We start from the raw sequence: 23,947 nt of genomic DNA, 5'->3' as shown, positions 1-23,947 counted from the left end.
GAAATGGAAATTTTCGGAATTTCATATTTTTCTCCATTTCACCGTTATTATCAACGTTTTCAAATACCGCACTTCAAACAAGCTGTTGTATATTCAAGTACAATCATATAGTGTAGTAGCTTTCTTGTGAGCTCAAGTTATTAAATACCAAAATAAGCAATATTTTACTGAAGCGGAACTATTCTAGGGGTTTTGACATTGAAAAATATGTCAATTTAAAAGGTGCCTGAAAATCACCATGAAGTTGATGAATAGGGATGTACGGTGGACCTTCCCTGCCCATGGACTACAACTTTTCAATTGTAATCTTCCCATTTCTTAGTGGCTATACCACAGGCATTTGTTTCTATCCATGGTCAGGTCGTGTGACAATGTAACAAGCAAATATTCTTCTATATAATTCAAACCTGCAACTCCTCTTAAATCCCTGAATAGAATTAAATGTGAATTGAATTGAATTTTTTTTAATATTAAAATACCAAGTTTTTCAAAATGCATTCACTATCAATATATGGATTTCTTCTGTATAGGTGTCAACACAAGGCGTACAATAACATACTTGAAAAATGCTCACTGGACATAATCATTTCCTAAAAATATATTTTTACATTCATTCATTCGAAAACCAGTAAATTAAATATAAGATACGACCTTTGTCGTATGTAGTAGCTTTAATATATCAGTAATAGTAATATATATTAATAGTAATATATCAGTTTTATTGATACATGTTATGTTTATAATGATGACAGAGTAATCAAGAGAACCAAGATTCGAGCGGAAATAAAAAATATATATTCCATGGATAACTAAAAGACTAGACAGTAAATACAGATTCGCATAACAAACACGATGAAATAAACAAAATAACACGTAGAAGGAAAAATGTAAATAAGCAACTCTGACTCAACTGAAAATGGGAGCATGGACCAGGTGCACCGGTAGTGTAAGCAAATACAATACAAAAAAACCTTGATTTTCAAGATCCAATATTTTTAACAAATTTTTATTCAGTAAATTCAGGGAGTGACTTTAAATATATAATTTTTGCAATTTCTTTAATAGAAATTCTATGGACCATTTTTATGGTTTACGTTGAACGGTTATAAAATCCCATAATCGTCTGGAAATCAAATGTGGTGACCTATGTTCTTTAAATAAAAACTCTAAGATATGTTCGTCCAAGGTCGTCTTTGAGAATTAGGAATATTTATAGACAAAAAAAATATGACATGATCTATCTTAGGCTTCATGTAAAATGTTTTTAATTATTAGTAGAAAGATTTTAGGTGAACCCAGTGTTGTCATATTCATTCCCAAACATTAATGTTTATTGCAAATTAAAAGTGATAATGATAATACAATAAACAAACATGCTAATAACATTAGATAATCACGCTGTTCGGCCTTCTGTTTACCATCCCAAGTTCTAATCCGCAATCTCTCTCGAAATGCTGAAAGGAATTGATGAGATTTTCATTTCTTTATCACATGATGCCACTGTACAGCTCTTATTTTATTTTCCCATCTAAATGACTTCTGGGGGTATCCTGATGTATAACAGACGACTTAGTTATTTCCAGGGCAAGGGGAGGGCATCTTCTTATCTGCAACTCCTCTTAAATCTCTTAATGGAATTTGATGAAATACATTCTTTATCACACGATGCCATTGTGCATTTCCTTTGTTTTCCCATCCGTAAATGACTTATGGGGTTTCCTATGTGGTTTCTGTGGGATGGGGTCGGGGGATATCCACAAGTGAGCTTAAGTCTCAATTGTATCCAACTGTAACTCATTTCCTGTTACTAGTATTACATACTTCCAAATAGTTTTGACTTACGAGTTAAAAAAAAAAGAGATTCATGCCAATTGCATTTCTATTGTTGAAAGCTCAAAAAAAATCTGTGTTTCTGTTCAAAGAAGTAAAGGAATTCTTTCTGATATTTAAGAACAGAATTCCTATACTTCTTCAGAAACATAAAAACAGACAAAATGTAATGAACCCGGGAAGTATTATTTTGTTCCTTTTACAATTTTAATATTGGTGACAATTTAGAAACTATTTTATCACCAATGCATGAATCTATCAATATATGGCTTTTCCTGTCAAGGTTGTACAGGTGTATAATAATATATTAGGAAAATGCTCATTGGAAAATTACAATTTAGAAATTAGGGTAGTACATGTACAACAAACCCAAAAACATATTCAATAATATTTTGATACCAATCTTAGAAGTTTTTTCCAAGGTGAATAAAATTAAGTACATGTACCCATATCTCATGGATGCACATCATTCATGATAAAATGATTTGCAGGATGCAGCTTGATATGACTGCAGAAGTTGAACCCTGAACAGTTGAACTTGATACAAACTGTACTTCTCAAAGAAATTGAGTTTTTGACATTGAACTGCTGAAATAGAGTTATTGTTCACATAATGCAGATTGACTGAAAGATATGTCAAAGAAATAATCCTTCTTTGTCCAGCTCTAGGCACAACCAGGATGTCCCATGCTCAAAAGTAAAGGGTCTATCATGGCTTCAGAATTTAAAAGTCATAGGAGCTGAATAAGGCACACAGATGGAAGTTGACCCAATGTCAGGCAATATTTTAGAAACGTTATGAACCCTTAGCCCGTCACTATGTTGTTTTTTTTTTTAATGTCACCATCGAACTAAATATTTTTTCTGAAAAAAGGAATGTACCCCATAGGGCATGTTGTCTGAAGCTTCCACTTAAAGACAAAACATACTATTGTTTATGCACATTGTATGGCGCAAACTGTTATAACGGGGTCAATTTATGTCATCACTTTTTGCACAATGTTCACGATTTATCTCCCTTTGACAGTAGAAGCACTATGACGTCGAGATACAAGGGCTGCTTTGGAAAATCTTCCTAAATGCCATGTCACAATGTCATATTGTGCAGGAAATGAAAACTTGAAAAAGATATAAGACAACATAGTAACAGTATATATGGTATTTAATGAATGGAAATACATGACTCTTTCCTTCACAATTTCCCATCTGCATAATTATCAGGACATTTCAAAATATACAGCATATTTTGTTTTTACAAAAAGGTTTTGTACAAATCAAGTTATATATCATTCATTGAATAAATAGACAATAACACTCAGACCTCAAAACAATAAAATAAAACAACAGCCTTCAAACAAGGATATAATACATTTTTTTATTATATAAAGGCAGTAAATGAACCTCAAAGCTGAAAACTACATGTAAGCCATCCTGTAACATCCTTCTTGTGAACGAAAAGCTGAGAATTGACACAAAAAACAAGGATATTATGTAAATGAAGTTCAGCAAGTTCACATGGAAATATAAATGAATTAAATTGTGTAAAACAGTTCATAGATTTTTTTTTAATATGAAGAAAGTGGCCTATGAATTTTGTTGTTGAAAATCAAATTCAAATATTTAAATTACATGTATTTGGTTGCTGAAAATCATTTACAGTAAAATTTAACATAATATTGAGTGTGAGAATCTCAGAAAAATATGAAATCATTTAAGATTGGGAACTTTTTCTTAGTGAATCAAGATTTCCAAACTAATTGCATCTTCTTCAGCTGGAAGGTAAAAGGTTCTTGAAAAAAATCATCACAGGCAATTAAGATTTCTATGACAACCTACATGAGCAAAATCATCTACTTATCAAAACATATGCATTGATCTAGCAAAGAATGAGAAATTAACCGATCTAAAGCAGGACCATCAAACACAGTAAATAGTGTGGTTTTACAGTGAAAACCGTTGTATCTGACACAGTTTGCAGGGATGGATCCAATATTTCAAGTTAAAGAGTGTGTAAAGGTGACAAATTGCCTAGTTGAGCATGTGTTGTTTTTTTTTGGCATTCAATTTGTGAGAAATCAAGATTCCATGCAAAAAATGCATTTTTGTTTCAAAATTTGAGAGATTACCAATGGTCTCTCTGAGTCCGGCATTGCCTTGGGGAAAAGACAAGGTGTTAGCATACACATGTTGAAAAACAAATAGAATAATAACAATTACAGTTGAACCAGTCTTATGTGATATACCTTTGAAGATGAAAATAGGCTTGGATAGGATATGTATCATATTTAAAATATACAGATTAGAATGAACAATGAAAGTACCAATTTTAGGATAATTCCAAATTATACAAGATTATGAAATACTTTAAGTGTTGGATTAGACAGATTTCACTGTACTTACTAAATACTTCACACACACACACACACACTCCTTTCATAACTCAAAATTGCAAAAGGAAAAATAATAATACCAATCAGCACTTATATTGCAAGGTCTTTGATGAAACTTTCCAATGCCATTCATTACAGATAACACTTACCGGTACCTACATGAGGTAATTGTGAATAAAAAACATTCAAAGTTGAGAAACACCATTGTTAGTAATTTTAAAATAATTTACAAAGCAGGAATGCCCCAATTAGCCCTATTTTTTCCATTTTTTGTTAAGAATGTAAGTTCTGAGTTATTGTGTAAATAGTGTTATAAAACATTAAACTGCTTACATAAGTGGTGTGAAAATACCAGTAACCAAAAACTGAATCATTAAAATTTACACTCGGAGACTCAAGCAAATAAATGACCATTGTAAATAGTAATACAAATGTATGTTAATCTGTTTCATTCTCTTCTTGAAAATTTTACTTGAAGTAGATTCTGGAAGAAAATTACTGACATCAAATCCTGCTTCATGCAGAAATTATTAAAAGAACATGCCCTCTGTATTATCACTTCAATAAAACTTCAACAGACTATCCTTCAAGGTATAAGCCAAACCCTGCTTTCATATGACCAGAGTGGTAAGTCTTATTGCTGATGACTCAAAAATCCAATACACCTTCATGAGTAAAAAAATAATTAAAGATATAACAGAGAATGACAAATTGTAAAAAAAAATTATGCCAACTGACATAATCACAATTTAATACCAGATTTAAAAAAAAATCTAGATTTCATAGATTTTAAATCCTTATAATTGCAAAAACCATTTGCTACATGCTTTAGAGAAACCAGAGATCCTGATTCATACATTTTTAATTAGTCTTTACATATCACTTACATGCTCTGCTTGGGTTTTATATTTCGTCATAAAGATAATGGGAAAAACTTATCATGGATCAAAACTTTTTCTAATGCCCATAAAATATACCATCTGGGAATTTCATGCTCAGAACAAAAACATTAACAAAATGTAAATTCAATGCATTCATTAATTTATTTCCTATGTAATGTAATATTGTAAAAATTTAGGTATTTTTTCCATGTATTAATTTTCTTAATCAATCAAACAACATCACAAAAGTTTTCCTAAAGAAAATCTTGGCAACAATGGTGCGTACTCATCATAAACAAATTACACCAATAACCTCAATAACTGACTTACAGCCACACTCTACACTCCATCAACTCATAGTTTTTTTTAACATTAACAACTCACACAAATAATTTTAGAAAATAAACAAAAAAATATATAAAACATGCAATTCAACAACTATAACACAAACAAGCACTTAATATTGTGTAGAAAATGGCCAATAAATGATAAATAACGAAAAAGAAAACAAAATATAACTTTTATCCAACTCATGTATACAAAATTCTATAAAAAATTCAACAATTCATTTGTAATATGATAACAAGAATAAACATGACCTAGATAATAACCCCTATGTTTTTGGTTCTTTTTGTTCTTCTACAGTAGACATATGTGTGTCACTACTTGAGTACGTCACAGTTTCTTTTTCTGTATCCACCTCAGCACGAGTTCCACCAGTGTCCATTTCATCGGAGAAACCTTCCTGAGACTCAATTTCAGTTAACAATGCTTTAGCTTCTTCTAAAGTGGACTGAAACACAGAATAAATGATTTCATAATAAATAACCCCTTGTAAGAATTAAAGGGGTAGACCTAGAGTAAGGGATATAACTCTTGAAATCAGTGATATGTTTGTATCATATTCAATTTCACCAAAGCCTTTCAAGCTTTCATTTGATACAGAATACAATAAATCCAGGTTACTTTGATGCTTACATGAGATTGATGTAAAATGCTGAATACAAACGTTCCAATGATTGGTAAGAGTTGTCTCCCTTATCTTACATCTACCTCCTTAAGAAACAAAACATTCTGTCAGCCAGTGTCCAATAGTGATACCATCACACCGCAATTCTAGTAAAATGTCAAACTACAAACTGAGTCAAAAAACCACAAGTAGTTTTCTCACTAAAGAGACAAGAAAATTCCAATTTATAGCTGTGTGGGATTTCCTTATCTCATCCACAGGCTGAGACAGAACATTTGCACTTTCCCATAAAAAATTGGCACAACTGAATAAGGAGTTAATGAATGATCATATCTTACCAACATGGAATATGTGTTTGAGAATTCTTTTAAAGTAATAATTTTATCAAGAATAACTGGTGATTGATTATTTCTTGCAGTTTGTTTATATACTGTTTTGAAGTGACCTAAATTTTACACCTAGTCATGATGTATAACTGACCTAACATGTCATGATCAGCTGTTATGTGCAGATCATTTCAATTCAAATATTTTAATGGAAAACTAACTTGAATAAAAAAAATGAATCAAACATCTATTTTTCTCAAGCATGATTGGGAAATCTCAGACACTCTTGGGTTAAATGTAATAGTTCTCTAACTCTGTGGAGCTTTGTTAGTGAACGACTAAATCTTACCCTCCGGTGTCTGACATTGCCTTTCTTGCATTCGTATAGTTGTTAAGATTCTACAAATTTCACAAGTCCTCAACCAATCCCACAAATTAAGCTTGTTTCAAAATACTAAATAACTGTGACAAGAAGTTTGCAGATACAACAGTGGCTGAAGTAAAAGTCTTTGTAAGAATCATGCAAATTCTGTAAAATGTGATACCGCCACTCCCCCCCCCCCCCCAAAAAAAAAGCTTCACATCTTTAGCTCACCTGGCCTTAGGCTATTGGTCAGACAACTCCATAAAAGAGTTATTGCCCTTGAAAGGTTAAAAATTACGTTTTTTTGCAGTTTTCAGTCAATATCTTGAAAACTATAATAGATAGAATAAAACTTTTGATTGATGAAATGATCCTCATGATAAGTCCTACCAAAGCCTTCATGGAGTCAAAATTGTCAGACAACTTCTTGTTAGAGTTACTGCCCTTGAAAGGCAAAAATTTAACCAGGTGAGCGATTCAGGCTTCTGGGAACCTCTTGTTATATTTGTTATCAAGTTGCTTTATAGGTCTATATGATGAAATGTGTAATTAATCATTCCAAACTCTCTGCTCTTAGGAGATAATTCACATTAAAAATCAAACAGTTTCTATTGTATGTTAGTGTCATTTAAAGAGTTAATTTTGAATTCTACAGTGCATTCTGTATAATTTTTATCTCTTGTGAACAAAGGTTCCACGAAAAGCCACATAATTTTTTCTGTTCACTTAAGCATTTTAACAAAATATCAAAAATAAAAATATGTAGGCTTTTCAACCATGTATCACATTTTGCATAATTCTTGGCTGGAGTGCTACTTAATATTTAAAAATTAAAACCACACGATCCAAATGTATACATTTGACAAACAGGAAGTTACTGTCACGCAAGTTTAAAATCAAATCTAGATGTAATATCAAATGACTGTGTGAAGAAATTGTATAGAAAACTGTTACATGAAATGCAAGACAGACAGATGGAGAAGGGTAAACAATAAACCCCCTCCTGAAGAGCAGAGCATGAAAAAAAAATCAACATTATATGTTCATCAGATCCAACATAGGGCAAAAGACATCGAAACATTAACAAGAAATGGGCCAGATTACAGTTTCATAACTAAAATTGATATTTCCCTCAAATACCTGAGAATTTTCATTTTTTTTTGTTGGCATGGGTTATGATAAATCCTAAATTTCAGAATCTTTCAATTCTCCCATTGACAACCATAAGTAAATTCTTCCTTTTTGGATATCCAACTTTTTTTTAATACCTAAAATTTTATTTATATATTTATCTGTTTTCTTTATTAATATACACCAACAGAATAAAGTAAATATCTTACATATGTTGACATAAATTTCTGTAGATGGTATTACTACTTGCAGGCATTTTTCAAAAGGAATTGAATCAAAGATTTATCTAAATCATAAAAACCTTAATAATTTCCCCTATGTACAGTAAATAAGTATATACCTGAGCACTGATTGTTCTCTGAAATGATTTCCTGTTGGAATCTTCATTGGATACAGTTGAGGTTATAGCAGGACTCCAGTACTCAGTCATCTACAATGAAAAAGACAACAGTAACAAATTATACAAGAAATAACCGCAGAAAAGAGGATCAGGAGGACAGGAACGCTCCTTTCTTGGTAAATCTACACACAATTTGGGCAAAAATGAACAATTGATAGCCTTGAACCCCCTCTTGCATGAATTTCAAGATCAGTACTCCTATCCCATAATAGATTTCAGGATCATCTCCTAAGAAAAGAGTAGAAAAAATTACACCCATAAAAATCGTTTGTCACTTAATGGAATAATAAAGAGAAAATATATAGTTGAAGTATTTGACAGAAGTTAACTTCTGTTAGCAACAATTCCAATACTTTTACCTTTTTCTTCAGCCAGTTTACAGACCATTGCCATTTAGAGGGTATCTGTATGAGATAATCTTTGACAGGAGTACACTTATTGGCCAGATGAACCAGAAACTTGATACAAGTATAGGATCTTCTACTGTCATTTGCATGGTTGGCTCTTATCACAGCTGTAAATATAAATACAACATTGATTATGCTAGAATGATATAGGAATATCAAGGGCAGATCCATACACTTTGAAAAGGAAAGGTGCAAGTCAGGGTTCCTCAGAAAAAGGGGATGCTAGGACTTTTTTTTGCCATTTTTTTGTCAATTTTACACATGGAAATGACAAACTTTCCAATAAAAAGGAGGGTTGCCAACTCCCTGCGCCCTCCCCTGGATTTGCTACTGAATACAGTAAGAATAAAGATATGCAATCTCCTCTATAGACCTTATATTAATAATCACATTCTATGTTGTCTTTTATTTCTTAGCTACCAGACATTGTATTATAAAGTTAACAAAGCAGATATTGAAAACAAAATGGAAGTAAATATACAGAAGAAGAATCATAACTGTAAAAACCAGGGATTAAAGGAACATTAAGGAGGGTACAAAATATCTAAGAGAAATAACTGTGTAAAAATCAGCAAAACATTTTATTTTGTGACATTCTGATATCAAACTCAAATCATCTTAGTGATCAAGAGTTTCGTTGATAAAGCTCCTATTTTCATTGAAATTATTCCGATGAAACTTGTGGTTAAAATTTATTGATACTCATATATTCTGCTTCTTTTATCAAAGTAAAAGACTGAATAAAATTTCAAGAAATTTAAACTGGCCAAATAAATTTTAGAGAATATATGATACTCCACCACATAATGTTGAAAAAAGGGGGGATGGCAAAATGTTCAAAACTGCCAAAAGCGAAAACAAAATTTAAAATTTTGCTGAAAATTGATTTTGACCTGTATTTTATTTAAAAAAAAAAAACATTGAAAAGTTTAAAAAAAACACAAACTATTGATGTGTTCTCAAGTGATCATCCGGTAACCGTTGAGGGAAACACAACTTTTTGGAGGGTATCACATAATATCTCAAAAAAAAAAAAAAAAATTTAAAGCGTTTAAAAGGTGTAATTCTACTTTAAAGTTGAAGAAAATCAGGTCTGTCTATCCCTGTGAGCCTTGGACTTTCCTTCCACATATGGTTACCCTTGACACTGACTTGTGTACCAAGTCTTTGCAAAATTGACAAACTTAATATATGAAAAAAACTAGAGCAATCTTATTTACATACTTAAAAATAAAATTAATTACAAGCTTCATATAGAATTATAAATAAACTATGTTTAGAATCATTAATACTTAACAGTAACTGATTTAAACTATATTTACATTATATAGTAACCTAAATCATGGGAATGTCAATCTAAATATAGTATTATGGAAATGTCAATCTAAATATAGTATTATGGGAATGTCAATCTAAATATAGTATTATGGAAATGTCAATTTAAATGCTAGTTATCTACAGCTCGGACGTTAAACCCCAACAAACAAACATGAATGTGTTAAAAACCTTGATAGAAAATATGCAGTTTGACAACAGGAATGTCAATAACAAGTATTCAAGACATACAGACCATATGGATGTGCCAAAAACATTATACCCACAATCTTATTATCTTCAATTTCTCAGTCAAAGATGTTAAGTTTTCACTCATCAAGAAGACCATCATGTTTAATCCCAGTTTCATACATATAACCATTAACAAACATTCTAGTTTCATCATTATTACCATCTTTAACCTATCAATCAGCGATTACTAGTGTTAATTCACCAAAAAGACCACAACATTCAGTCCTAGTTTCATCCATATAGCCAACAAACATAACATGTATCGTCAATCAGAAATTACAAATATACTCACCAAGAAGACCATCGTATTCAGTTCTAGTTTCATCCATATAACCATCAATAATTATTTTCAATCTCTCAGTTTGTATCGGATCTTCTAAAATCTACAACACAATATGTATTATACAATTTTATTTATTATAGGACTGAACACTGTTTTTCCTGAATTTATCGATATTTAAAATTGGACCACTCACCACTCACTTGCAAGCTATCTGAAATTTATTTATTATTTTTTCTTGTAGACTCTCATTCAGTGAAAATGACACCCGAAATTGACAATGGTCATACATGAAGCATGCCACTATTTGCTAATGCCTAGCAACATATGTCTGGGTAAAATTTACCAAACTGGATGAGTTTAGTTCAATTGTACAAAACATCCACTAGTTAAGTCAAGAATGATCTACTCAAGTTATCCACTGGATAAGTCAAAAACAATCTGCAAAAGTTATCCGTTGAATAAGTCTTAAACAATTTACATGTGTTATGCAGTGGACAAGTCTAAGCAATCTGCACATGCTATCCAGAGGACAAGTCTAGAAAAATCCACAGGACATATACTTCTTCAAAAGAAAAATGTTTGAACAAGACCAGAACAGACATGTTACCATTAGTTTTACTATAAAATTGGAAAAAAATATTGCAAAAAGTTTACACAAATATAAATGTAAATTTTCAACTAAGCATGACTGACAAGATAATAGTAAGAAATCAAAATCTAATACAAAGACCATTAATACCATTAAAGTGAAATTTTTACATTGTGAAACATGTTTCAACGTGTCATAGTTTTCCTTTTCTCTCACCTCTACCCCAGACTTGACTTTAAATGAACAACTCAGCGGGTGTTTCCAGAAAAGCAGAGAACGCTTACCCTACCAATGCACCTGGTCCACGCTCCCAGTTTTTAATGGAGTCCGAGTTACTCATTCACTTCTGTTACTTTGTATGTATTATTTTAGTTACTTAATGTTCTTTGTCGTGTTTGTCTGTTTTCCATGTCTCGTCTTTGTCCCTGGATTACATTCGTTTGATTTCCGCTAGGATCTTGGTTCCCTTGATTACTCTTTCTATAGAACACTTTAAAAAAAATTTCAGGAACAATATTGTGTAAACAAAAATGTCAAATGAAGTGAATTGGTTACTTAATTTTATATTGGCATTCCAAATTTTGTTAAAGGTTGATTTTATATTTGTAAAAGGTTGACTTTAACACCAGCTCCATTAAAGACAAAAAATTATATAAAATCACATACCAGTAATTCTTCTAGTAGATTGAAGATAGGTTTCAGTTCATTGGAGGGTGCTGTAGAATATTGATGCTGAAAGAAAAAAAATATTGAACATGTACTAAGGGAGATAACTACAATTCAACAGAGATCCAACCACAATATTTGAATGAATAATGACTAATCAGAAGATCCTGCAAGTGAGCTGAAATAATTACGATCAAGAAAATCAGCAATTAAAAAATTGTGAAAGCAATAATCTGTTCATCAAGGTTCAAATTAGTGAGATGCAGGCCTATTATTTTATTATATTGGACAGTATGAATTAAAACAGCTATCTGAAATACATACCATGACATGTTTAAGAACCAGTCTACTGAACTCAGCATTACAGAAACTACATTGAATTAGCATGTCTGTTATACAATCAAAATTATGGGTACCAGAAACCTCTCTCACTGCATAGACAACCTGAAATAAATTGTGAAAGTTCTCATGAAATATGTTTAAAGGAGATTGACACCATTTAACAGGGGAGATGCTTAAGCACTACATCAAAAGAGTATGTGTGTTTTTTTTTTATAGGAAAGGTATAGTAATAATGAAAGGCAAGATCAGTTAAGTGCTAAGGCAGATGGAAACACTTTACAGGGTACCAGGTAGCTGTAAACACTTAAAATTAATGTATTACTAACAAAAATCAAGGATCAAATCCTACAGCAACAGAATATCTGTAATGGAGTGTATATGTAGTAACAGAGAAAATATAATTTTAACATTTATAGGCCATAGTTAATAATATATCAACTTACACTACTATACATAATTTTTTTTTGCAGTGATAAGTTTAAACTAAAAAAAAACTAAGCAATTAATTAATACCTCCACTCCCTCATTTGATAACATGCACCTTTTGCTATGAAAAACCCAAAATTTGGACTTGGGTCCAAATCTGAAATAAGAGATGCACAATGGGAATAAGTAATAAAGATTCTGTGAAAGTTTCATTAAACTCCATTCAGTAGTGTGGGAGGAGTAACAGATAAGAGATGCCCCCCTCAGTGTAACAGAAGGATGGATATCCCAGTCACTATATACCCTGCACTTTGCAAGTGGGGGTATAATTATGTCTTACCTCTTTAATATATCTGTTTGAGTCTGCACCATAAACATGTTGTTCCATCTCTGGTGATAATCTTAGTAGTTTGGCTGGGTTGACCTTGCTGGGTTTACGTCTGGGATAATCTCCAGATTCTGATGTAATAAACAAAACAAAGAAACTAATTATTCTGGTGTAGTTATAAAGTATAAAATTACAGAACTTCATTTCGTTTTTGAATTTGTTAAATGTACATACAAAGTAGGCAAAAATATTTATAAAAATGTCCATCATCGAACAGGAATTTCAATTATATAAAGGCTTCTCTTACCACAGGTTTCTTTAGATGACAAATCACAGTTTAACACAAGTAAGGCTATGGTTGCATGGAGGCTGCCAAATTCCCTGGACTGGATGGAACTCCACCTTCTTGAGGAAGATTCCTGCTAAAGAGTTTTTTATTTCAATATATTATTTCTACAACATATTAACATGACATAGGCACAAAACATCTACATAGAAGATTTTTGGGTATGGTGTACATGTACATATAGTTACATACAATGTTTCAAATATGAATGAATGAAATATTTCATCCACAGCTAGGAAATGCTAAATTTAAAAAGTTAGAAAATGCAATTTTTTTACAAATTGATTTAATAAAACAGAATAGATCTAAAGATATACTTTAATCAAATTGCTAATAGCACTGGCGTTTTTTGATTCTTGTGAAAATTTAGCATGAACAAAATTTCAAAGATTATATGATGATAGATGAAAGTCAATCTATACAACTATGCAACTTCACACACATTTACAAATTTTGTTCCATTTCACCTTTTTTCCCAATTTCAAATCTATCCAAAAGTTAATATGCATCTACATTCAAAGGTTATATTAACATAGTATTTATCATATATAACAATTATACTTAAATAAAATATCAGCTTAAGAAAATAATTTCCTTAACACAAGATTTTCAAAAACTAAACACATTTATCAATTTGAATTTGCCCACCAATTTTACTTGGTTAGAATCACTGCTCTTCACGACCAATTTATAAATAGTAAAATACTAATGGTAAGAGGGATAATTTGACTGATAAGTGTATTAAAATGAAAATATTTAACACATTTTATCCTTCCAGACACATTACTGCAAGAAATAAATTTCCTAAATATAAATTTATTACTAAATATCTTTTGAAGACCAAAAAAGAGTCCCTCAAATTTTGAGTTGATATGAAGACTAGATCTTAATTTTATTTGCATAAATACTAGAATATTATTGAGCAGATAAATTGCAAGAAACATATTTACTTGTTATAAAAGAGGTATTGAATGATATAAAAGGAATTACATTTGGACTATATTTTTGTGTAGTGTTCAGAAATAGAAGGTAAGTTCCAGTGATAGACTGGCGACATAAGGTATTTTGATCCTGAAGGATCAAACACCCAAAAACACTTTTTGATATTGTTAATGCTTTTGCTGCATTTCACAAACCATGTTTATATCTAATGAAACACATGTTATGGGCATTAGAACACTTAATCTTATGAAAATTAACTATAAATTCCAAATTATTGCAGCTTTGCTTTAAATTGCATTTTAGCCAAACAATAATTTCAAATTTTCCAATTTGGAGGAAAAACCCAAATTAGTTATGTAAAAAATTCCACACTACATGTTTTAATTGTTGCAATTTTGAGTTAATCACATTTTTTAAGATGAAAAGCACATCGAAATAATTACCAAATTTACAGTATTTAATAATGCCGGTGTAATGGTTAAATCTCTTACACAAACCTGGTTTTGATCAGATGATGTTGAGCCTAGTAGAAATGAAATTAGATGTTGAAATCCTTGTCTGTAGAACATATGAGTACATGCCTTGGTTCCCTGCAAATAAAAGTACTCATTGCGATTGAAAAGCCACATAAAAATGCTGAGAACATAATAACCATGCTAGCTATTAATAAACATTTAAACTTATATCTTTTGCAGATTTTCATTAAAAAAAGAAATTCATGTTTTGTTCAGGTCAATTATTTCCTTGCAACAATAATAAAAACATGATTTTTATATCTTTTGCTACTGAAAGAATTTGTAACCTTGTATGCTATTGCTCATTTTTTTTTGGGTCATAATACCCAGCATTTTTCTTACTAATATGGTTTATAATATTTTGAATATTTATAATAGGCTTTGTTAATTGAATACTGTAAACTTATTAATCTAAGTTTGATAGTATCAATTTTCCTGTTTAAAAAAAAATGATTAGTGTTATATAGTGTGAAAAATATATTTCATGGGTACATGTACTATTACTGTTTTTCACACTTTTTTGTCCACTACAAACATAGTGAAAGTACACTGTAACCCATTTTTGACCTGTTTTAAGGAGGTAGACCTAGGGTAAGGGACACAACTCTTAAAAATCATTGGAATGTTTGTTTTCAGCATTTTACATTTAACTTGGATTAATTTCATTCCACTTCAAACGAAAGCTTGAGAGGCTTTGGTGAAATTGAATGTGATACAAACATATTACTGATTTCATGAGTGTCCCTTAGCCTAGGTCTACCTCCTTAATCCACCCTTATGTGTTAAGAGATAACAAAATTAAAACAAACAATATCAATATTTTTTCAAACAAAAAAAAAAATACATAAATGAAAAAAAAAAAAATAATAATCTAATATAATATCTTACCAATTCAACATATGACCTGAGTATATTGAAGTATTGGTTACAGTTTTTACAATGATCTACAACATCTTTGTTTAACATATGTAACAGTTGTCGTAACACTTCATCAAAATGTTTCTCAAGCTGAAAAGAATGAAGAGAGAATTGTGTAGAAAGGAACTAGCAAAAAATGTATATTAAAAATTTTCACTTAAGACCATAGTGATTTATTGAACTTTTCTTGTGAACAATTATCAGATTCTTCATGGCATAAAATAAATTTTATGTTTCAATATCACACTTTGACTGTCAAATAATGTAACAATATGTCATTATTTTTATGTAAAAGTTATCAAACATAACTTATCATCAATGGACTTCTATGTGGCTTATTAAAGCATTATATTGCAAGTATGCATTGTTGTATGATCCTGTCCAATATCGATGAATAGAGAGATTCATCATCTATTTGTCATTGTCTGTACTCACCTGAGATCCACCATGTATAAAGAAACAAGACATCATATCTTGTATTATAGCTGCCATTGTTCTTCTCACATCTACATTGGGACATTCTAGTAAATACGGTCTGTAAAAGATAATCATGTCAAAATAATTTTTGCACCAAACAATTAGTTAAGAAACTCATTTTTTTTCTGTTGGTGTCAAACTGAAGACACAATGCAGTAACTGAATAATCAAAAAAGAAGACCATATTGTCACTATTAGTCTATTAAAAAAATAATACTTTATATTTTCCCACATGTGTATATTTAAGGAGATAGACCTAAGGTAAGGGACACAACTCTTACAAATCATTGGAATGTTTGTATTCAGGCTCTATATGTTAATCTCATGTAAGCATAAAAGCAACTTGGATTGATTTCATTCTGTTTCAAATGAAAGCTTGAAAGGCTTTGTCGAAATTGAATATGATACAAACATTACATACCCTATCCAAGGTTGGGTTAAGATAGGTTTCACAGAAAAATAATTATCAAGTTGGATGAATTACTTCTGAAATATCTTAACATGATCTGTTTACAAGCTACATCTATGAGAGACTGAACACTCACTTGACATGAGAGAATCCTTCCTCCCTAGACAGGTACTCTACAAGCCATACACAGGCTGCCTTACACTTGTGTAGTAAAGTATCAAATAGATCTCTCCATTCATCTAAATCAGCTCTGTAAATGTTAAAGATTCTTCTCTATTACTGTACAAAATGAGGAAATTCTACACACCTTTTGTATAAAGTAACCATGTCAAAATGAATCAAAACAGCTGGGGTGTTAAAAATAAATATGAATACTCATTCAAGTTCATATTTTAGAGAAACATTGTAATAAAGGAACAAAATTTGAAATGAAATTTCATTTATCTACTGTAAACCGTGAAATTTTGGCAGCAGTTTTATTTTAATGCCAAGGTTTGTAATGCAAAAATTAAAATTGTTGTGCATATTTGCTTCAAAGAACATTAGAGTACAATTTGACGAACAATCACCAATTAAAAAATGTGCAAAAGCATATTTATAGCAGAAACTGCCAAAAAAAGATGGCACAAAATTTCCAGGTTTACAGTATTTAATTGTTATACTCTTGCAGTTCATATATAAGCACTCCTTACTTATTGTTGCTTAAAATCATAAATTAAAAAATATGGAGTACATTAATATTGTACCTTGTTTTCAACTTTGACCTGAAGTAAGTATTAAAGACAAATTTAACACCAAGCTGCAGTCCTTCTACACACATAACGGCATATTCAGAACTGTTCATTTGCTGCTGAAATGTAAAAAAAAAAAAATCATGTTTTGAAATAATACACCTTTATGAAAGATATACCTGATAAGTATCTTCCCTTCAATAAATACTTATATTTTTTTTACGAAAAATAAAGAAATTTTCAACTTCTGGATTGAATAATTTGGAAGAACACTAATCCAGAGACTGAAACAAGTTTTGGTAAGATAAAAAAATAAGATTTAGATTCTTAAACCTTTTATTGTAATTTGTGTAAACTTGCCCTCATGAAGGATTGAAATTGATACTACACCAAATGAAGCAGTAGCAGACCCAGATGATACCGGGTGGCAGAGCCCTTGCTTTTTTTTCAGAATTTTCTTTTTAATTTTGAGCAAAATTTGAGCAAGAATGAGCAAATGATAGCCAGAACATCACTTCTATAAATTTCTGGATCCACATATGTGTAGTGAATGGTAGGAGTACTTACACAGTTTTTAGCTGCAAGATCCCTCACAAATTTAAAATATTCTGTATTATAAACGTCTCTATTTTTGACAAATGTAAGGTTTTCAGCTTGTATAGATTGATGGATCCTAGCAGGCATGTCATCCATGAAGATTCCTCGCCTTTCTCCCTTGTGTACTAGTTCTGTTAGCTCCATCAGACTGTCTGAATCCATTCGGCCTTTCCTGTAATAAACAAATAATTCTTGTAAACTCAGTAACATCTTAATAAAATGAAACTACATCAACCTTAATGAATTACCAAGAAAGTTTATTAAAACAGTGACAATTAAAATTGTCAAAGAAGGTCTGTTTTTCACAAAATCTTCTCCTATAAAAAATGATACAGTGAAACCTGCAAACCAAACCCTGAATATTCTGAAGACTTGTCTAAACTTAACATTTTTTGTAAGTCATATCACTTTGAATGTTTTTTGAACCTTGGTAAACCAAGTACATGCCTTAAACAAACCAATTTTAAATTCCAAAAATGGTTTGGTTTAGACAGGACTCATTGTATTCAAGTAGATTTGAAATTGTGCACAAGTATAACACTTTAGAAGATAAACTTCAAATAGAGCACATCCAGAGGTTAACATAATTGAATCTGAAATAAACACACCTTTCAATTTGTTTGCATGTGTTTTATCAAGTGAGTCTAAATTGGAGTTTAGAATTAGCCATGTTAAATCACCTAATAAGCCAATATTCTTCATGATGCACATGTTTCCATGGTATCACCTCTTTTGTGAGAGAACCTTCATAAAATGTTAACCCTTATGTGAGTGTAGAACATACATAGATAAAATTTAACACATATGAAGACAAGAATTCCATGCATCAGTCCAACTTCCTTTACCATGAATGTGTACTTTAGACATACCCAATATCTTGTAGTGGTCTCTTAGTAGTAATTCTGGTTTTCTTTGCTGACCCTGGTGTCTTGGCATCAGCCATTTTCTCATAAAACAACATATAACCATTCCAATATCTAGTTCTATCATCTGGATAATTAGAAGCTGCAAAAACAACAAAATGTCAAGCAGTCAATTTCACAAAAAAAATTTGACAGAATAAATTTAATCATAAGTAATAATTCGACAATGCTATTTTCTATATGTGAAATAGACTTCAGAAATACTTGTAACAGATATTAACTTACAATATTGTCAAAACTTTCAATAAATTTCAAAGGCAGTTAAGATGAATAACACCTACATTGTTTAAATATATTTGTTAATGAACAAGAGCAATATAAAACAAATACGAGTATATGAAAATACAATGATAAAAATAATGTTCATATAAAATTAGAAGAAAACTATTTAATCTTCTCCTAAATACTTCAAAATCTGAAAGCTGTTTAAGAATACTACATGTATTTGATAATTTTAACATCAACAGCCAAACTTACATGAAGATTCAGTGTTTTTAACTTTATAACTGCCACCAAAACACTCAGCCTCCACTGACGAGTCGTTCATCTCAAATTCTTCTACTATTGTATCATTAAACTTATACCACTTCCCTTTGTTTGGATTGTTCAATACATTACCCCTGAAAAACAAGGAAAAGCATCAACATTTAGTGACCCAATGCCATTATTGATACCCCTGCACCCCCATTTAAGCAATTGGTCACCATATAAATAGAGTTGCCCAAATTTGATATAAAATATCATTATATAACACCTAGATAAAACTAGTGTTAATCAAGTGACTGTAACAAGTAATTGCAGAGAAAACCGTAACCAAATTAAAATGTGACAGACTGACAGACAGACAACCCTCCTCATTGCGGGAACGGGTACATATAATTAAAAAATAACATTATTTGATTTTTATTTTTTTTTATCAAAACTTCTCCACATTCCACATACTAAACCATAAGTTGACAAGACAATTTTTTCAATGTAACAAACCTTCTCTCCTTAATGAAAGAGTAATAATGTCCAGCATTAGCTTGACCACTATGTACAACTATTCCTACAAGTTCATAGTTTATCTGTTTAGACTCAGATGGAATTCCTAGCACAATTTCTGGTAATTTTTCCTCTGAATGATTTGTCTCCCCTGATTCTGAGGATTCTGAACTCGTTTCTACAACCTCTTCTCTCCTCGCCATTCCTTCTGTTGTGTAAGGTTCCATGTCCAGTATCCATGGAAACTAAAAAAAAAAACCAATGAATTGATGCAAATCAATACCTTAATTAAAGTCATACTTGTAAAAGCAATTTTTCTTTTTTTTCATGGTTCTTCCTGAAGAATAATTCCACTTCTACAGCATCATAACAAAAACATCAAAATATATTTCAAAATATAATAGTGTAGTGTACATATACAGTCAATGAAAGTCCTTGATGAGGGAATGAATGGGTATCTAGTGAAAGATGCAGAACTAGAAGTCCAAAAAAAAATACTGTACAGAGGGAAGTTGAGTGCTGGATTTGGTGCTTATAAAGCTTAAATTGCTAAGCTACCAAAATTTTTCCCATTGATATGTCTCTTTTACAGCTAGTACAATTCCATTCTCAAGTTGTCAAAAAGCAAGCTTATTTTGTTACATGAATAATAAATTAAGGAATTGATGACATACCTTGAAATAATCATCAAATTTAAGAGCTCTATTTGCTTCCCAGTCGTAACCAAATCTTTTCAGCTGTATACACAATAGTGGTGGCAGTGTTTTAATACACATTCTTTTCATTGTATTTCTCTGTGAAAAAAAGCAAGCCAATTTTGTCAATAGGGACATAACACAAATTTTCCTAAGGACTGAGTGTATACTTCAGATAAATTAAAATCAATGGAAGGATTTTGAATCCAAAGTACTCACATGGGTGTTTTATGACTTGGTGGTAAGTTCTTTATTTTTGTTTAACGCTTGTTTATTGGATCAAAGCCTTTAGCAGAATAAATATATCAATTTAATGTGAATGTCAATTTCAATAAACACTAATAATAAATAAAAAAAAAAGTCACTTATTATAAAATTCATGCATTGGTCTAACTCCCATTTTAATTTACTGATGTACAATAGACAGCCAAAACTTGTATTGATTTAAAGTGTATGGTATACAGAATGGCGCAATCAGGGTTAAATCCAGAGTCCATGGCACTGTAAGCTAATGCTTGATCATTACAGCAATTCGAGCGTGTCATTTAAATAGCTGTTTTTCTAAGAATAATACAAAATCTGAAAAATGTGATACACCGCAAAAAAGGCTATGTATTTTTATTTTTGTAATTAAGTTGTTTTATAGGTCTTGACTATGAAATGTGTAATTATTCACTCAAATCTGTCTGTTCTAAAGAGATAATCAACATTAAAAATTCAATATATCCTATTGTATTTGAGTGTCATTTACAGAGTTATCTCCCTTAATTTTGAAATATACAGTGCACTCTATATAATTTTTATTTCCTATGAATAAGAGTTATATAAAAAACCGAAATTAATATCAGTTTACTAAGGCAATTTAAACAAAATATCAAAAATAAAAATATGTTGGCTTTTCACCTATGAATCTCACTTTGCATGATACTTAGTTGGAGTGCTACTTAAATAGAAAATACTGACTCCAAAAGATATTCTCACCTTTGCCTGACATTTTTCACAGTAATAAGCATTATCTCCCTCCAGTAATTCTCCTTTAACAAACTGATCTAATGAATCTTGTAATGTTGCATTCTTCACTGTAAGATTCAGTGCAAAGAATTCCTCTTCTCTTTCATACCTACATTGTAACAGATGAAATACTCAATACAAGGTATCATACTGGCCTATTTTTATACAATAATATTAATTTCTTATTGAGAATTTTCTCAAATCCTTAAGTTTTTTTTTCCAGAGTCTTTAATTTTAAGTGCTATGATTGTTGAGTAGAATAAGGAAAACCTCAATTAAGGATTTTTTCTTATCCAGACCCAGACCTATAAATCAGGTGCACTTTTAAATCTTGTGTCTCTATAAAATACCGAAGTGTTTTGTCTTCTAACCCATACCCTTTTGTATACATGTATATATAAGAGAATAAAGATAAAAAGATCTTAATTTTCTAATATGTATGTCTATGATAGCAAACTGTGCTTCAAAATTTAAATATGAAAAATAAACAATAATCACCCACCTATGTGGACAGTCTTTACAAATCTTTTGGTCAGAAAATATACCCTGAAAAGTCTTCTTAAAAATTTCAGATCTGCCAATTTTCTACAAAAAATACAATCTACATATATGAAAAATCACAATGCAAAAACTGTTTATAAGGTATAATAAGCATTTTAAAAAAATACAAACAACAAAGTCCAAAGCATTAAAAAACACCATTTGACTTTTATATTCCAAGTGTTTAATTTCCATATCCATTAATCATAATCAACATCTTATTTTAGAACAAAAGTGAAAAAAACAAAATCCATATACCTACCAACTGAAATTGTAAAGTTTTCATAGAATAGTTTATTTATCAAAGTAAATAATGCAATAAAAGAAACTATCATTTTAAAGATAAAATCATAGTGTTTCAGTGCTTAACTGTGCATAAGTAAAAATATTTTTTCTAATCTGTAATTAGATGCTTCTTTCAGTGGAAGTAAATAAAAGAAAAAATGTTACTGAAGATTTCTGGAACAATGTTATATTATATTACCGATTTAAATACATTTTGGAATTTTTTTTTTGTATGGATACAACAGGGAAAGATTCGAGCTTTTGACTGTATAAGAACTACCTTTGTATATTCATCTCCCTGATCTATTAAAGCTGTGAAGAAATCAAATGCATCTTGTTGTTCCCTGATATTAACAACCTGTCCCCACAGACGGAATACTTTCCAAAACTTCTCAGGCTCATAAGACTGTAGTTTACTCTCCAATAACTGGCCAAATACTTGCTGTAACTGGTAAAATACGCTGTAAGAGAGAATAGAAGTCACATATTCTGTCATCAAATGATAAATAATCTGTGGGAAATCTTATTGGTTAAATTTCAACCACCACTTTTTCTTCATCTGTAAAATGCCTTTACCTACGCATTATTTTCTTGATATTACATACGCATATTACATTTAATTTCATTGATCATAAATTGCCAATTCAGCCAACTAGTTGTGCTACCCTCCATTATGTGTTTTAAGTATGCTTCTGTCTAAAAACCAGGCAGGATGATTCATAATATTTTAAGATAATGAAACTCTACAAATATATTTGTTAGCTCCTAAAACAACTCTTCCTATGTTCATGTCCTTGGATCTACTACTTTTCGTGAAATATTGTTTGACTGGTTATAGTATCAAAATGCTGTAGAAAATAACCATAATCTAAAGGTTAATATCTCCAGTGGGCAACTTACATTTGCACTTTTATTTTTGAATACAGTTTCTATGAGGCCTACTGAAAGATTTCCAATCAAAAAATATTGGGGTTTCCTATAAATCTTGAAATATTTTTTGAGTGGTTAAAGTGTAAAAATTCTGGTGGGAAATTTTCCCATACTTTTTCTATAGTAGAACATAACCAAATTATAAGTATTAATATCTCCAGTGAACTACTTTTATTAGCACTTATATTTCCTAATACAGTTTCTGTGGGGTTTACAGAAGGATTTGCAATAAAAAATATTTGGGACTAAAAAATGCATAAATCACCCTTTATTAGCCTCTGCCTGGTTTTAATATAGAGCTGTACTTAAGGGTTCATTAAAACATTTAATAAAAAGCACCTTCATTATCATTTGTATTGGCTACATAAAAAGCAATCACGTCAGTTTTTGTTGCAATCAAAAAGTTAAAATGCCTCTCTTCCTTATTGATTTTCATAAGAAAATTCCTGACAACGAAGAAATTAACTTTGATATGAAGTTTTATCTGATTCTTTCAGACATACTCATACATACCTCTCTTCATCAGGATGATCCTCTTGTACTCCAAGAACACTTTCTGGTACCCCTGGTGTCATAAAGAGTTGCTGAATAACTGAGTTCATGTAACAGGTAGCGCCTCCATTACGTAAACCTACATATCCACATCTAGCTCGTCCATCCACTGGGGGTAAATACTAGAATATCACAACAAAAACAAAATTACAGACCTGTTATTGTCAATTCAGGTTTTAAAAAAGAAATAATA

At 30.8% G+C, this 23,947-nt stretch overlaps 1 protein-coding gene across 5 annotated transcripts in view; it reads right to left on the bottom strand.

Moving 5' to 3' along the window:
* Nucleotides 1–2,974: 2,974 nt before the first annotated feature.
* Nucleotides 2,975–23,947, bottom strand: part of LOC148628803 (ubiquitin carboxyl-terminal hydrolase 24-like) — a 49,957-nt gene continuing 28,984 nt past the window's right edge. For 3 of the 5 annotated variants that reach the window (XM_088594700.1, XM_088594726.1, XM_088594736.1), the window contains 22 exons: nt 23,716–23,876; nt 22,553–22,733; nt 21,950–22,032; nt 21,418–21,556; nt 20,416–20,535; nt 19,742–19,986; nt 19,235–19,377; nt 18,704–18,839; nt 17,805–18,006; nt 17,253–17,356; nt 16,643–16,756; nt 16,056–16,155; nt 15,591–15,710; nt 14,685–14,777; nt 13,207–13,321; nt 12,912–13,030; nt 12,128–12,247; nt 11,804–11,869; nt 10,558–10,648; nt 8,652–8,806; nt 8,233–8,322; nt 2,975–5,894 (listed from right to left, as the gene is read on the bottom strand). In XM_088594700.1, the coding sequence (XP_088450826.1) occupies nt 5,715–5,894; nt 8,233–8,322; nt 8,652–8,806; nt 10,558–10,648; nt 11,804–11,869; nt 12,128–12,247; nt 12,912–13,030; nt 13,207–13,321; nt 14,685–14,777; nt 15,591–15,710; nt 16,056–16,155; nt 16,643–16,756; nt 17,253–17,356; nt 17,805–18,006; nt 18,704–18,839; nt 19,235–19,377; nt 19,742–19,986; nt 20,416–20,535; nt 21,418–21,556; nt 21,950–22,032; nt 22,553–22,733; nt 23,716–23,876 (2,877 nt within the window). In that variant the 3' untranslated portion in view covers nt 2,975–5,714. The remainder of the gene's footprint in view (nt 5,895–8,232; nt 8,323–8,651; nt 8,807–10,557; nt 10,649–11,803; nt 11,870–12,127; nt 12,248–12,911; nt 13,031–13,206; nt 13,322–14,684; nt 14,778–15,590; nt 15,711–16,055; nt 16,156–16,642; nt 16,757–17,252; nt 17,357–17,804; nt 18,007–18,703; nt 18,840–19,234; nt 19,378–19,741; nt 19,987–20,415; nt 20,536–21,417; nt 21,557–21,949; nt 22,033–22,552; nt 22,734–23,715; nt 23,877–23,947) is intronic. The other 2 variants (XM_088594707.1, XM_088594716.1) reach the window with 2 other exon arrangements.

Source organism: Perna viridis, chromosome 1 (genome assembly GCF_037379345.1).
Source record: "Perna viridis isolate PV_CMFRI_1.1 ecotype Kerala chromosome 1, ASM3737934v1, whole genome shotgun sequence".
Classification (NCBI taxonomy): domain Eukaryota; kingdom Metazoa; phylum Mollusca; class Bivalvia; order Mytilida; family Mytilidae; genus Perna; species Perna viridis.
Note: the sequence above shows the minus strand (reverse complement) of the source record. Positions and strands in the feature narration are given on the sequence as shown.